General features: G+C 41.4%; 1 protein-coding gene across 8 annotated transcripts; it reads left to right on the top strand.

Annotated features, from left to right (window-relative positions):
* Positions 1 to 3,404: 3,404 nt before the first annotated feature.
* Positions 3,405 to 10,952, top strand: LOC110526372 (eukaryotic translation initiation factor 4 gamma 2). 8 transcript variants are annotated; one of them, XM_036981772.2, is made up of 21 exons: positions 3,405 to 3,987; positions 4,800 to 4,910; positions 5,075 to 5,140; positions 5,223 to 5,348; positions 5,598 to 5,700; positions 5,795 to 5,926; positions 6,070 to 6,136; positions 6,222 to 6,373; positions 6,457 to 6,567; positions 6,647 to 6,829; positions 6,921 to 7,056; positions 7,142 to 7,305; positions 7,415 to 7,522; positions 7,640 to 7,768; positions 7,870 to 7,974; positions 8,077 to 8,292; positions 8,396 to 8,654; positions 8,758 to 8,962; positions 9,066 to 9,274; positions 9,374 to 9,495; positions 9,640 to 10,952. In XM_036981772.2, exons 8-21 carry the CDS (start codon positions 6,290 to 6,292, stop codon positions 9,703 to 9,705), a joined length of 2,097 nt encoding a protein of 698 aa, XP_036837667.2. In that variant the 5' UTR covers positions 3,405 to 3,987; positions 4,800 to 4,910; positions 5,075 to 5,140; positions 5,223 to 5,348; positions 5,598 to 5,700; positions 5,795 to 5,926; positions 6,070 to 6,136; positions 6,222 to 6,289; the 3' UTR covers positions 9,706 to 10,952. The 8 variants fall into 8 exon arrangements, with proteins under 8 accessions (XP_036837667.2, XP_090094730.1, XP_090094731.1 ...); XM_090238604.1 differs by having other exon boundaries at positions 3,748 to 3,987; positions 9,359 to 9,495; XM_090238605.1 differs by having other exon boundaries at positions 3,781 to 3,987; positions 7,415 to 7,534.
* Positions 10,953 to 12,484: the final 1,532 nt, after the last annotated feature.

Raw genomic sequence — 12,484 nt, 5'->3', positions numbered from 1 at the left:
GATACGTAAGCACTGTTAAAATGACAAATGCATATAAAAGAGGGCAGCAAGGCAGTTCTCGTACTGTAAATAGCTACTGTATATTGAAGACGCCAAACTAAAACCTGCTGCTACTCACACACATTAGCACAGGCGCACACAAACACTACATACATAGGGCCTACTGTAAACTTGCATACAACAAGCTCATACAAATGGCCTTCTGATGGCATCACTTTGGGCCTTATTAGCAGCAGTGGGCGCTGAAAGCCAGACAGCTGGTCTATTTCTCTTAATGATTTAAGAAAGCCTTACAGTCACACAGCTGCCTGTAGAAATGTGAGGGGAAGTCTATACAACCTCCACAATGAGAAGAAAAGAAAAGGATTTGAGTGTGTAATAAGAACTGACCATGAACCAGCCAGCTTCCACATTGACAAAGGAATCTCGGGCCTATTGACCATAGAATTTGAAAGGTACTCTAAGTGTTCATGTGATGTTCATTGGTCATTGTCTTGAATTAAAAAAAAATAAAGTACAAGAATTCCTTCAAAATAGCATTAGCTCACAATGCTCTCAGAGATTCAATCCAGCAACCTTTTGGTTACTTTCCCAACGCTCTACCCACTCGGCTACGTGCAGCTCCATACTTAATACTTGATGTGATTACTTCAATAAACATGCTTGAAAGCAGCGTCACCACTGACAGGAGCGCAATTTATTTAGCAGAATATACAGTTGAAGTCGGAAGTTTACATATACTTAGGTTGGAGTCATTAAAACTCATTTTTCAACCACTCCACAAATTTCTTGTTAACAAACTATAGCTTTGGCGAGTCGGTTAGGACATTTACTTTGTGCATGACACAAGTAATTTTTCCAACAATTGCTTACAGACAGATTATTTCACTTATAATTCACTGTATCACAATTCCATTGGGTCAGAAGTTTATATACACTAAGTTGACTGTGCCTTTAAACAGCTTGAAAGGCTAATTGACATCAATTGGACGGGCATCTGTGGATGTATTTTATGGCCTACCTTCAAACTCAGTGCCTCTTTGCTTGACATCATGGGAAAACCAAAATAAATCAGCCAAGACCTCAGAAAAACATTGTAGTCCTCCACAAGTCTGGTTCACCCTTGGGAGCAATTTCCAAATGCCTGAAGGTGCCACATTCATCTGTACAAACAATAGTACGCAAGTATAAACACCATGGGACCACTCAACCATCACACCGCTCAGGAAGGAGACGCGTTCTGTCTCCTAGAGATGAAGGTACTTTGATGCGAAAAGTGCAAGTCAATCCCAGATCAACACCAAAGGACCTTGTCAACATGCTGGAGGAAACGGGTACAAAGTATCTATATCCACAGTTAAACAAGTCCTATATCGACATAACCTGAAAGGCCGCTCAGTATGGAAGAAGCCACTGCTCCAAACACGCCATAAAAAAGCCAGACTATGGTTTACAACTGCACATAGGGACAAAGATTGTACTTTTGGAGAAATGTCCTCTGGTCTGATGAAACAAAAACAGAAATGTTTGGCCATAATGATCATCGTTATGTTTGGAGGAAAAACGGGGAGACTTGCAAGCCAAAGAACCCCATCCCAAGCGTGAAGCACGGGGGTGGCAGCAGCCTGTTATGGGGGTGCTTTTCTGCAGGAGGGACTGGTGCATTTCACAAAATAGATGACATCATGAGAAGGGAAATTATGTGGATATATTGAAGCAACATCTCAAGACATCAGTCAGGAAGTTAAAGCTTGGTCGCAAATGGATAATGACCCCAAGCATAATTCCAAAGTTGTGCAAAATGGCTTACGGACAACAAAGTCAAGGTATTAGAGTGCCCATCACAAAGCCTTGACCTCAATCCTATAGAAAATTTGTTGACAGAACTGAAAAAGTGTGTGTGAGCAATGATGCCGGCAAACCTGACTCAGTTACACCAGCTCTGTCAGGAGGAATGGGCCAAAATTCACCCAACTTATTGTGGGAAGCTTGTGGAAGGCTACCTGAAACGTTTGACCCAAGTTAAACAATTTAAAGGCAATGCTACCAAATACGATTTGGGTGCATGTAAACTTCTGACCCACTGGGAATAAAACATTCTCTCTATTATTACATTTCACATTCTTAAAATGAAGTTGTGATCCTAACTGACCTAAGACAGGGAATTTTTACGAGGATTAAATGTCAGGAATTGTGAAAAACTGAGTTTAAAAGTATTTGGCTAAAGTGTATGTAAACTTCCGACTTCAACTGTGTGTAGTAAAAACAGCTTCCTGTTCAATGTTAATGGTTGCCAGTAAGCATAAGAAAACTTAAATGTATCTATCATTGTCTTTGTATTCCATCCTGGCATTTCCTAATGTCTACTGTGGCAGACAATGGGCTGGGCTGATGACACACTACAAGAGAGACAGACAGGTACAGACTGGCAGAATGGAATGTGTCTAGCCTTGAGCCATGCCGGCCTCAAGAACCTCATCTTCCAAACAGAAATATACTTGGGAGAAACACAATGTTCACTTCCTTGATAATTCAACCATTATTTAGGGCTATGCTCCATCTCACTGGGCACACACTGGTTGAATCAACATTGTTTCAATGTCATTTCAATGAAATTACATGGAACCAAGGTGAAATGGCCGTTGAATTGACGTCTCTGCCCAGTTGTTTAGAAAACAGTGCTTACATATAGTGCTTAAAATTCTAACCGACCATGATGTAATCTAATGAACCTTGACAAACACAAACAGTACATAAAACCAATAGACACATAGACAAGAGAAAGATTGATTAAAGTTTCAGCCGCTGGTGGAGGGCCTTGAGGTACAACGAGTGAATAAGTCAGGAACTGTATTGTATGTATGGTGTGGGTGGTAGAAAAAGATACCTGAGCACTGGTAGCCATTTACCAGAGGCATGAGGATCTGACTTAACATGACCTTGTGAGCATTTTGATCAATAGTGTCAACAAGCAATGGTGTCACAACAAGCAGGTTCCAGGAACTTCTTTCAGCAACATAGTCTGGCCCTCATCTCAGTTCATCATGACCATGTGAAATCTCAGAGCAGAACGTTTTGTACACCACACTTAACTGTAAATCAAATAGTGTTCATGTTTTGAAATCACTGAATGAGAATACTGAAAGTCAGGACACTCGTAAAATAGCCCACTGAATCAAGTTTAATCCCTAAGAACTCACAACAATAGGCTACATGAAACCAATATTATCTTTCACTTATATCAGAGATGTGTCACTGAGCCTCCTATACCTAAACATACTGCCCGGAGGCACCGGAACCCCCGTCAATCAATGTATTGCACTGGCAAATGACCACATTGTCTGAGTCCACATCCTGTGCACTTTGGCTCTCTGATAATCGTGCCAATGAGACACATACTACCCATGGCTTTACAGAAACTGAATGAAGAGGGGTTTTACCATGGGAGAACACCACATATGTTTTGTTCTAAAATATAGATATGCAACTAATAATGATATAAAAACACAAACTCACATTTACAATAGCTCAGACACAAATAAATAGAATGGAAAAAACAGACAGTAACCTCTGATATAATGGATTAAAATAATTAGATAAAAGGCTTTAGAACAATTGAGAGAGAATGCAGTGTATGCATTCCGTCCAGGAATACAACACATAAATACATATTGCGTTTATTTCCCCCAGTAAACTGACGATACATTTTTTATTTAGGGGTTTTAAAAAAATGTAGTGGCGCTTGGGGAGGGGGGTATTTGATTCTGTTTTATGTGTGATACAAAGGCTGGCAGTCCCATCAACGTATGACGTAGATTACAGTCAGCGTTCTTTTCACCGGTGCTCGGTCTCGTCCTGGAACGCACTGCTTTTTATTTCAGTATTTCCAGTTAATTAATCACGACCAAACAGGGTCCTTCCTTCTTTAATTTTATTTCTCACATTTGGAACCACACAACCTACAAAACTGACGTTCCTTCGGTGAAGGTATGATCGTTACATCTAGTCTCTATTTAACTTTAGGATTGGCTAGTTGGCCGTTTAACTGTTCTAAAATGGCTTCCGATTGTTAGCCTAGCTAGCTACTTGGCTAGCTTTCCAATGTGGCGTTTCCTGCGTGTGCTAACTGGATAGCAGTCTATAACCTAACTAGCAGTTGAACTACAATTTATCACGACACATTAGCAGAAAATTGAGTCTTGCCATTGGTAAAATACTACTAATATTAAGCGCTTGCCACACAGAACCGGTATATTGTTATTTTCATTTAACTGTTAATGATGACAGCTACCTGGTTAACTAATAAGCTTTGTAAATGTTGATATCGTATCACAAGACCGCTGACAATAATGATGTTGAAATGTTGAAAGTGACTGCTTACTAACTAATTAGCCAGCTAACGTAGCTGAATAGTCCACCTCAACCAACAGGCAGAGAGGAAATGATGAGCTAGTTACCGGTAGCATTAATTATCTAGCTTGTTCGCTAACGTTATCATTAGTAAATTGCGACCACTTTTGATCAAAACAGACATGGATGGCTACACATGCCATGGATTCGGAATCTCAGCATTACAACGTCCTTGCCATGTTGTTTAGTTGGTTAAATGAGTCAAACATAGCTAACTACTGTAGTAGCCTAACGTTAGCTACTAGGCATTTACAACAAAGGATGTGTAACGTTAGCTGCGAGTGAAACTAGCTAACGTTAGCTAGCTCTGTGCTTTAGCAGGAAGTGTATGCCATGCGTCAGATGTATTCATTTACTTTGTACTCTAAAAAATGCCTTTCTTTCTAAAGGTCGCTTTTGCCTACCCCCACCTTTTGAATATTAATATTTTCGGGAATTCATCGTTGTCAAGCCGCCAAAGTGGAGAGTGTGATTGCAGAAGGGGGTGCTTCTCGTTTCAGGTAAGATTGTAACTTGTTTGTCTAAATGCAATTTAGTCCTCATAGGTCGTTGTTTCACTTCCTACTGATATCCCTCATAGTGTAGAATAGATTATAGCTTTAATAGTCCTAGCTATGTTCTTTTGTTCACGTTATTCTGCAAGTAAATCATATTTGTTCCACAGTGCTTCTTCGGGTGGGGGAGGAGGTAGGGGTGCCTCTCAGTACCATCCCAAGACTGTCGGCAACAGGTACTATTCAAGCCATTTTACTAAAACTAAATGTTACTCAAAACAATCTTACTTAAGATGCCACTAATGCTGTTAATTGCAGCGAGTTCCTGGGGAAAGCCCCAGGATCTAGCGTTCAGAGATGGGTTCCTTCACGAAGCACTAGACGAGATGCCAATGCCTCCAATGAAAAAGAACGACATGATGCAATCTTCAGGAAAGTGAGAGGGTATGTATCCCCTAATAAATTGTGGCTACACAAATTAGATTCAAATAAAAAGGTAATCTTGTAGGCTGTTTGACAACTTGAATCTGGTTGCTTCCCATTGCTTAAAAAAATCCATCAGAAATGACTGGCACATTTGCAAGTCTGCAGATTTCAGTAAATGTGTGTTAGTGGTGCTATTTTCTAAAACCAGATCATGCCTTGTCTTCAGAATGCAGTATTTTTCATGTTTCCTATTCTTTCTATCCTCAGCATACTTAATAAACTGACCCCCGAGAAGTTTGACAAGCTATGCCTTGAGCTCCTGAATGTGGGCGTAGATTCAAAACTCGTCCTAAAAGGAGTGATCTTGCTGGTAATTTAAAATCTATTAGCTCTGTGTGCATTGTTTATTGATCGAGTGGAAAATGGCTATATTGTTAAGTGTGCGGTCACCCCATTTCAAACAGATTGTTGACAAAGCCCTCGAAGAGCCCAAGTATAGCTCGCTTTATGCTCAGCTATGTCTGCGCTTGGCAGAGGACGCACCGAACTTTGACGGCCCATCGCCAGAGATCCAAACGCCACAAAAACAAAGCACCGTAAGCATAGTCATTCTCATCACAGATTGATTACTACCATAATAGACAATGGTATCATGGGGGTTTAAACAACATTGTGATGAGTCTCGTTTTGTCGTTTTTCCCCTTCTAATCTTTTAATTTGGCAACAATGTGTGTTGCAGACATTCAGGAGACTTTTGATTTCTAAGCTTCAAGATGAATTTGAGAACCGCGCCAAAAATGTTGAAAGTGAGTGAATGTTTGAAAAATTTGCATATTTTCTGTGCCCTGTGTGGTTGGTTGTGTTAACCTTTGCTCTTTTCTATTCCCTCAGTCTATGACAAACATGACAACCCTCTTACCTCTGAGGAAGAGGAGCAGCACGCCATTGCCAAGTTTAAGATGCTGGGCAATATCAAATTCATCGGGGAACTTGGCAAACTTGATCTTATCCATGAATCTATCCTTCATAAGTGCATCAAAACAGTAAGTTGAATATATTAGAGCTGTTTTTACGTTTGTTAAACCATATGAAATGCATGTTAACTAATCTTTTGTCTTTATTTCAGCTTTTGGAAAAGAAGAAGAGAGTCCAACTTAAGGATATGGGGGAAGATTTGGAGTGCCTCTGTCAGATAATGAGAACAGTGGGGCCTAGACTCGATCATGAAAAGGCTAGGGTAAGCATATACTCGAGTCATTTTTATTTAGTGTCTTAATATTTTCCATTTGGGCGTGGCTAATTTGTTTCTCTTGCAGTCTTTAATGGATCAGTACTTTGGCCGTATGAAATCCTTAATGAACAACAAGGACTTGCCGGCAAGGATTCGTTTCCTGGTGCAGGATTCAGTGGAGTTGCGAGAGAACAATTGGGTGGCTCGCAAAGCTTTTATCGATAATGGACCAAAGACGATTAACCAGATTCGTCAGGAAGCAGTAAAAGTTAGTTAATCATTCTTTATTAAGTGCAGCCAAATCTTATGAAAACCTATTGCCACGGCTTGTCTTAATACACGTATGCTTTGTCTTGCAGGATTTGGGTGTTTTTATTCCACCAATGGCCCAGGGAATGAGGACTGACTTCTTTTTGGAGGGGCCCTTCATGCCTAGGATGAAACTTGACAGGGAAACTCTTGGAGGGTTGGCGGATATGTTTGGACAGATGCCAGGTACATCCATGACTGACTCTTGAGTAGTTTGAGTTTATAGCTGTCATCTCGAGTCCTGTTGTTTAACGTGTGTCCTGGCTACTAGGGAGTGGGATCGGCACAGGCCCTGGAGTGATTCAGGACCGGTATTCACCCACCATGGGCCGTCACCGCACCAACCCACTCTTCAATGGCCACAGTGGGCACACAGCCCCTGCTACCCAGTCTCAGTTCGAGATGGGAGGCAAGCCCTTCATCAAATCTAACCAGGTGAAAGTTGCACCCTTTACTAAAAGCAGCAGCTTTTTAGTATTCTTTAACTGCTCAAATCTTGATGGATTTTGCATTGCATCCAAAGTAATTTCAAACATTTTCTAAGGGGCAGAATCAAATCTTCCAGAACCAGAATCACTCGCAACAACAGCAGGCTCAGTCTAAGGACATGGCACCGCGTTTCATCAAGAAAGGATCGCTCAACGCTGATGAGGTACAACACCTGGTAGATACCCACTCTTTTAAACCACCGTTTGCACAGGCAATAAGCCAAAACACTTTAGTGCAAGAGATGAGAACGATGCATAATACCCTATATTCCCCTTCTTAGATCAGTCTAAGGCCGGCACAGTCATTCCTTCTCAACACAAACCAAGTCCCAAAGTTGCAGCCACAGATACCAACGATGATTCCGCCAAGTGCTCAACCTCCACGCACTCAAACACCACCACTGGGACAGGTAAAGACAAACATGCATACTGCTTTTTTTTATAGCATTAAGCTGGAGATGATGCTTATCTAAAGTCTGTGCCCACTCTAAACGGTCTTATCATTTCTCAGCCTCCTCTGCTTGGTCTGAAAACCAACCCTCCTCCAATTCAGGAAAAACCTCCAAAGACCACCAAGAAACCGCCTCCTGCAAAGGAAGAGTTGCTTAAGATGACCGTAAGTAAAGTGGAACAATCTCGGGCACTCGCTCAAGTTATACTTTTTGCCCCATAGAAAAAATTGTGAAAGCTAACAGTATTCTTCCATATATCTTATCAGGAGACCATAGTGACCGATTACCTGAACAGCAAAAACATTGATGAAGCTGTGAACTGTGTAAGAGAGATGAAGGCTCCCAAACACTTCCTGCCTGAGATGTTGAGCAAGATCGTGATCTGTTCTCTTGACTGCCCAGATGAAGACAAGGAGCATGCCAGCACCTTGATCCACACACTCCGCACAGAGGGCCTTGTTACTGGGGAGAGCTTCATGCGGGTCAGTCTTCCAGTCATGGCAAAGAGCTTTTGTTGTAACATATCAAAGGTTCTACTGTTCAGTGAATTTACTCACCACATGCCTGTGTACTTTTTTTTTACAGGCTTTCCTCAGTGTTCTGGACCAGTGTCCCAAGATCGAAGTGGACGTTCCTCTGGTGAAGTCCTACCTGGCCCAGTTTGCGGCTCGAGCCATCATCGCAGACCTGGTGAGCATGGATGAGCTAGCCCACCCTCTGGAGAATGGCACCCACTTTCCCCTCTTCCTACTTTGTCTGCAACAGACTGCCAAGCTGAAGGATCGAGAGTGGCTCACTGATCTATTCCAGCAAAGCAAGGTCAACATGCAGAAGATGCTGCCTGGTATGTTAACATCTCCTAAACCCTTATCCTAGAAAGTTCTCAAGTTTTCACATTTGAACATGATTGTTGTGATTTTGACATTTGCCGAAACTTACATCTGCAGAAATCGACCAAAACAAAGATCGCATGCTAGAGATCTTGGAGGGCAAAGGCCTGAGCTTCTTATTCCCACTCATGAAGCTGGAAAAGGAACTGCTGAAGCAGATCAAAACAGACCCCTCTCCCCAGTCCATCTACAAGTGGATCAAGGACAACATCTCCCCTAAGCTCCACACCGACAAGGGCTTCGTCAACATCCTCATGACCAGGTATGGGAAAAGGGCTAATGCCCACATAGCAGAGTTCTGTGGTTATGCATCTTGAAATTACTTATGTTAAAGACTGTCTGAATTCTGCTCTCCCCCACCCCAGTTTCTTGCAGTACATTGCCCAAGAGATAAATGCCAATGAGGAAGAAGACCAGTTATCAGCCCCCACTAAAGAACAGCTGGACCAGGAGAAGCAGCTGCTGCTGGCCTTCAAGCCAGTGATGCAGAAGTTCCTGCATGATCACCAGGACCTGCAAGTCAGTGCCCTCTACGCACTGCAGGTCCACTGCAACGCTAAAGCTTTCCCTAAAGGTACGTACAGGTCACGGGGTCAAATTATTACTATGCAAACACATTTTCCTCATGGTTTTTGTTTAAAGTTTTTTTTCAATACAGATTTTTCTTCTCTAGGCATGTTACTGCGCTATTTTGTCCACTTCTACGATATGGAAATCATTGAAGAAGAAGCCTTTCTTGCATGGAAAGAAGACATAACTCAAGAGTTTCCTGGAAAGGGAAAAGCATTATTCCAGGTAATTAGATTACTCCCAGACAATTTGTATTGCAACTCACACCATTGCAGGTGCGTACTAAACTGGCTTTTATTAGACCAGAAATGTATTACCCGTGTCTGTGGTGTATCTCTGTTTTGGGCTCATGGTATGTTTCCTGTGAAGGTGAACCAGTGGCTGACCTGGCTGGAGACTGCTGAGGAAGAGGAGTCTGAGGAGGAAGCTGACTGAAGATCCAGCCAAAAGCCTTATGGTGCAAAAAATGCTATTGATACTGTTTTTTTGTTGTTCCCCTGTCCCAATATGATATGCATACCTAACCACTGCAACACTTCATTCCGCTATCAAGTTTTTGTCCATGTTAAGCCAATGCATTTTTTTTTATTTTTGGCTCTTTTCTAGCGCTTAAGCGTAATAATGGTTTGCCATCTGTTTTTAAGAGCCCCTTTTTAAGATCAATGGTATTAGCTGCTTTGAATAGACCTTTGTTATTCTTCAAGAAAATTGCAAGGGCCTTGTTCCTGCTGCTGAATTCTATGCTTTTTTTTTTGTGTGTTAACCAATTAACAACACTGTAGAGATGCACTTTGCTCAACGTCATACATGAGTCGTTGCAATATTCACTCATCTGTTGATTGTTACAAAGAATCCTCAACTGTAATCATTGGTTACCATAACATTTAATGGTTTTATTTGCTTGTGTTTCTACCTCCTCCTTATGGGCTTCATGTGCTGGGTTTGAATTACATAATGTCTCCATTTCAAATGTAAACACTTCTGGACTAATGCACAAGTCTGTAATAAAAAAAAAAAGGTTTTACTTGCACAATAATATCCTGATTGTAAGAATTCAAAGTGGTTTTGTGGATGTATGTATGGCACATCACCTGGGAGAGATGAAATTATGCGGCCTTGTTAATTTATCAACCCTCGTTGCTGTGTCTCCCCCCCCCCCCCCCCCCCTTCTGTATCTGTCAAACATTGTGATACTTGAATTCTGATTTTCTTTACAGGGAACAACCAAACAATGGGTGAGTTGGTTTTGCATGGCTCGGTGCCCGATGGAATGATCTAAAAATGTGCAAGTTACCCATCCGGGGCATTTGGCCATGCAAAACCAACTCACTTGGTCTGTTCTCATGCAACAATTTTCAAACTACAGAGGTGCAACATGTTTTATTGGTGAATGAGAAATTATTTCAATTTTGTTACACTTTCTCTGCCCCCCCCCCCCCCCCCCGTGTGAAAATTTGAAGCCTGTTTGCCATAATGTCTGATCCAGATATTTATTGATCGTTTTTATCATGATTAAAAAAAATAATCATCTCAACTTATGATCTGATGAAATTATGCGGTATACATCTGTACTGTACAACTTTCTATAAAAGTGTTACTGTAATGTTCTGTAAGTGCTAAGAATGTTCTTGTGTACCACTATTGCTTAACTTTCAAATAAAGTTAAACACTGTGTTCACTTAGACTTGTCCTGGGTAATATTTATTGAGTTTCAGGCTTGTAAATGTGAGCCCAAGAGCAGCAACATGGCCATTTTAATATGGTTTATAACGTCCTTCAACTACTGTATTAGTGTATGGTTGCTATGTAGAACTCCCCAGTGACCAAGGCAAGCTCTCAAAACACTTCCTGTGTTTCTTAGTAGGCCTCTGAGGAATGCCCAACAATTACAGAAATTCCTGTTACCATGGAAGTTAACTTTGTTTAGATTTTTAAGGAATTCTTGCCTTAATATAGCACATTGTCACACCATTATTTGTCCATTCCCATACTGAAAGGTTTTATTGCAATGGACTGATCATTTTGGAGAACACGTCAAAGATCATCAGTGCCCACACGTGGTATGCATTTTGTAAGAAATTATAGTTAGAAAGGTACTTTTTTGAAGTAGGTTGCAAAGGACAGATGTGACGCGGCATAAAGTGGGTGGTTCGAGCCCTGAATGCTGATTGGCCGACAGATTATCAGATCGTATACCACGGGTATGACAAAACATTTATATTTACTGCTCTAATTACATTGGTAACCAGTTTATGGTATATGGTCAATATACCACAGCTAAGGGCTGTATCCAGGCACTTCGCGTTGCATCAGTGCTTAGCCGTGGTATATTGGCTATATACCACACCCACTCGGCCCTTATTGCTTAAATATAGTACTGTAGCAATTTTGCATGTCAGTAAGTGGTTGCAAGGGGAAGATGAGGCCCATTAGTAGCAGTTGTACAGCATGTCCACAGCTAAATAAGGCAATGGATTAGTGTATTTAGTGGGCCGGGAGTATTCACCAGAATTGTGTTGAGCATTTGCAATGCACTTTAGGCTATTGCCTAGTTGTTCACTTTACTTCTATAGTCCCATTTCCTTATGAGCTTTTATTCTTAGATTAAGCATCCCATCTGCACTTCAAACAGAACTACACTGGTACCCATATTTAGAACCATGTTTAGGCTACCAACACAGTGACAACTCTGAGAAAACTTCTACAAACAGGCGTCAAACTCATTCCATGGACGGCCTAGTTTGTTTTTTCCTTTCAATTAAGACCTAGACAACCAGGTGAGGGGAGTTCCTTACTAATCAAGTACAAGAGAGGAGTGAAAACAGACAGCCCCGTCAGACACACCCTGATCTGGTGTTGTCAGTTCCAGAGGCTGGCCACAGACAGGACCCACAGAGGTACCTCTGGAATGGGGCCATGTATTCAGGGTCTCGATGTGTCAACTCTATAATTACATTTACAACTGCATCACATAGGTCTGCTGCCAGATTACTTAGCACTTCTTGTCTCCATATAGAGGATGTTGATTTTTTTTAAATGGCACATATATACACTTTCACTATTGATTCTGAACTTGTAATCTGGCATTTTATTCACCTCAACATGACTAACAATATTTTTCTGAATGGCAGAGGGCGTGTTGATACACAAACAAGGCAAATGCAGCCAAAACAATTGACACATTACCCCATAATCAGAAGATAAGTGTCAAGTT

This window comes from Oncorhynchus mykiss, chromosome 6 (genome assembly GCF_057628025.1).
Source record: "Oncorhynchus mykiss isolate SJ-2025 chromosome 6, ASM5762802v1, whole genome shotgun sequence".
NCBI lineage: Eukaryota > Metazoa > Chordata > Actinopteri > Salmoniformes > Salmonidae > Oncorhynchus > Oncorhynchus mykiss.
Note: the sequence above shows the minus strand (reverse complement) of the source record. Positions and strands in the feature narration are given on the sequence as shown.

Excerpts from the sequence above, each read along its gene's own strand:
- LOC110526372 (XM_090238602.1), top strand. The coding sequence starts at position 6,290 with ATGCTGGGCAATATCAAATTCATCGGGGAACTTGGCAAACTTGATCTT. Across the intron at positions 8,655-8,757 it reads CATGCAGAAGATGCTGCCTG|AAATCGACCAAAACAAAGAT; the intron begins GTATGTTAACAT and ends TTACATCTGCAG. Across the intron at positions 8,963-9,065 it reads GTCAACATCCTCATGACCAG|TTTCTTGCAGTACATTGCCC; the intron begins GTATGGGAAAAG and ends CCCCCACCCCAG.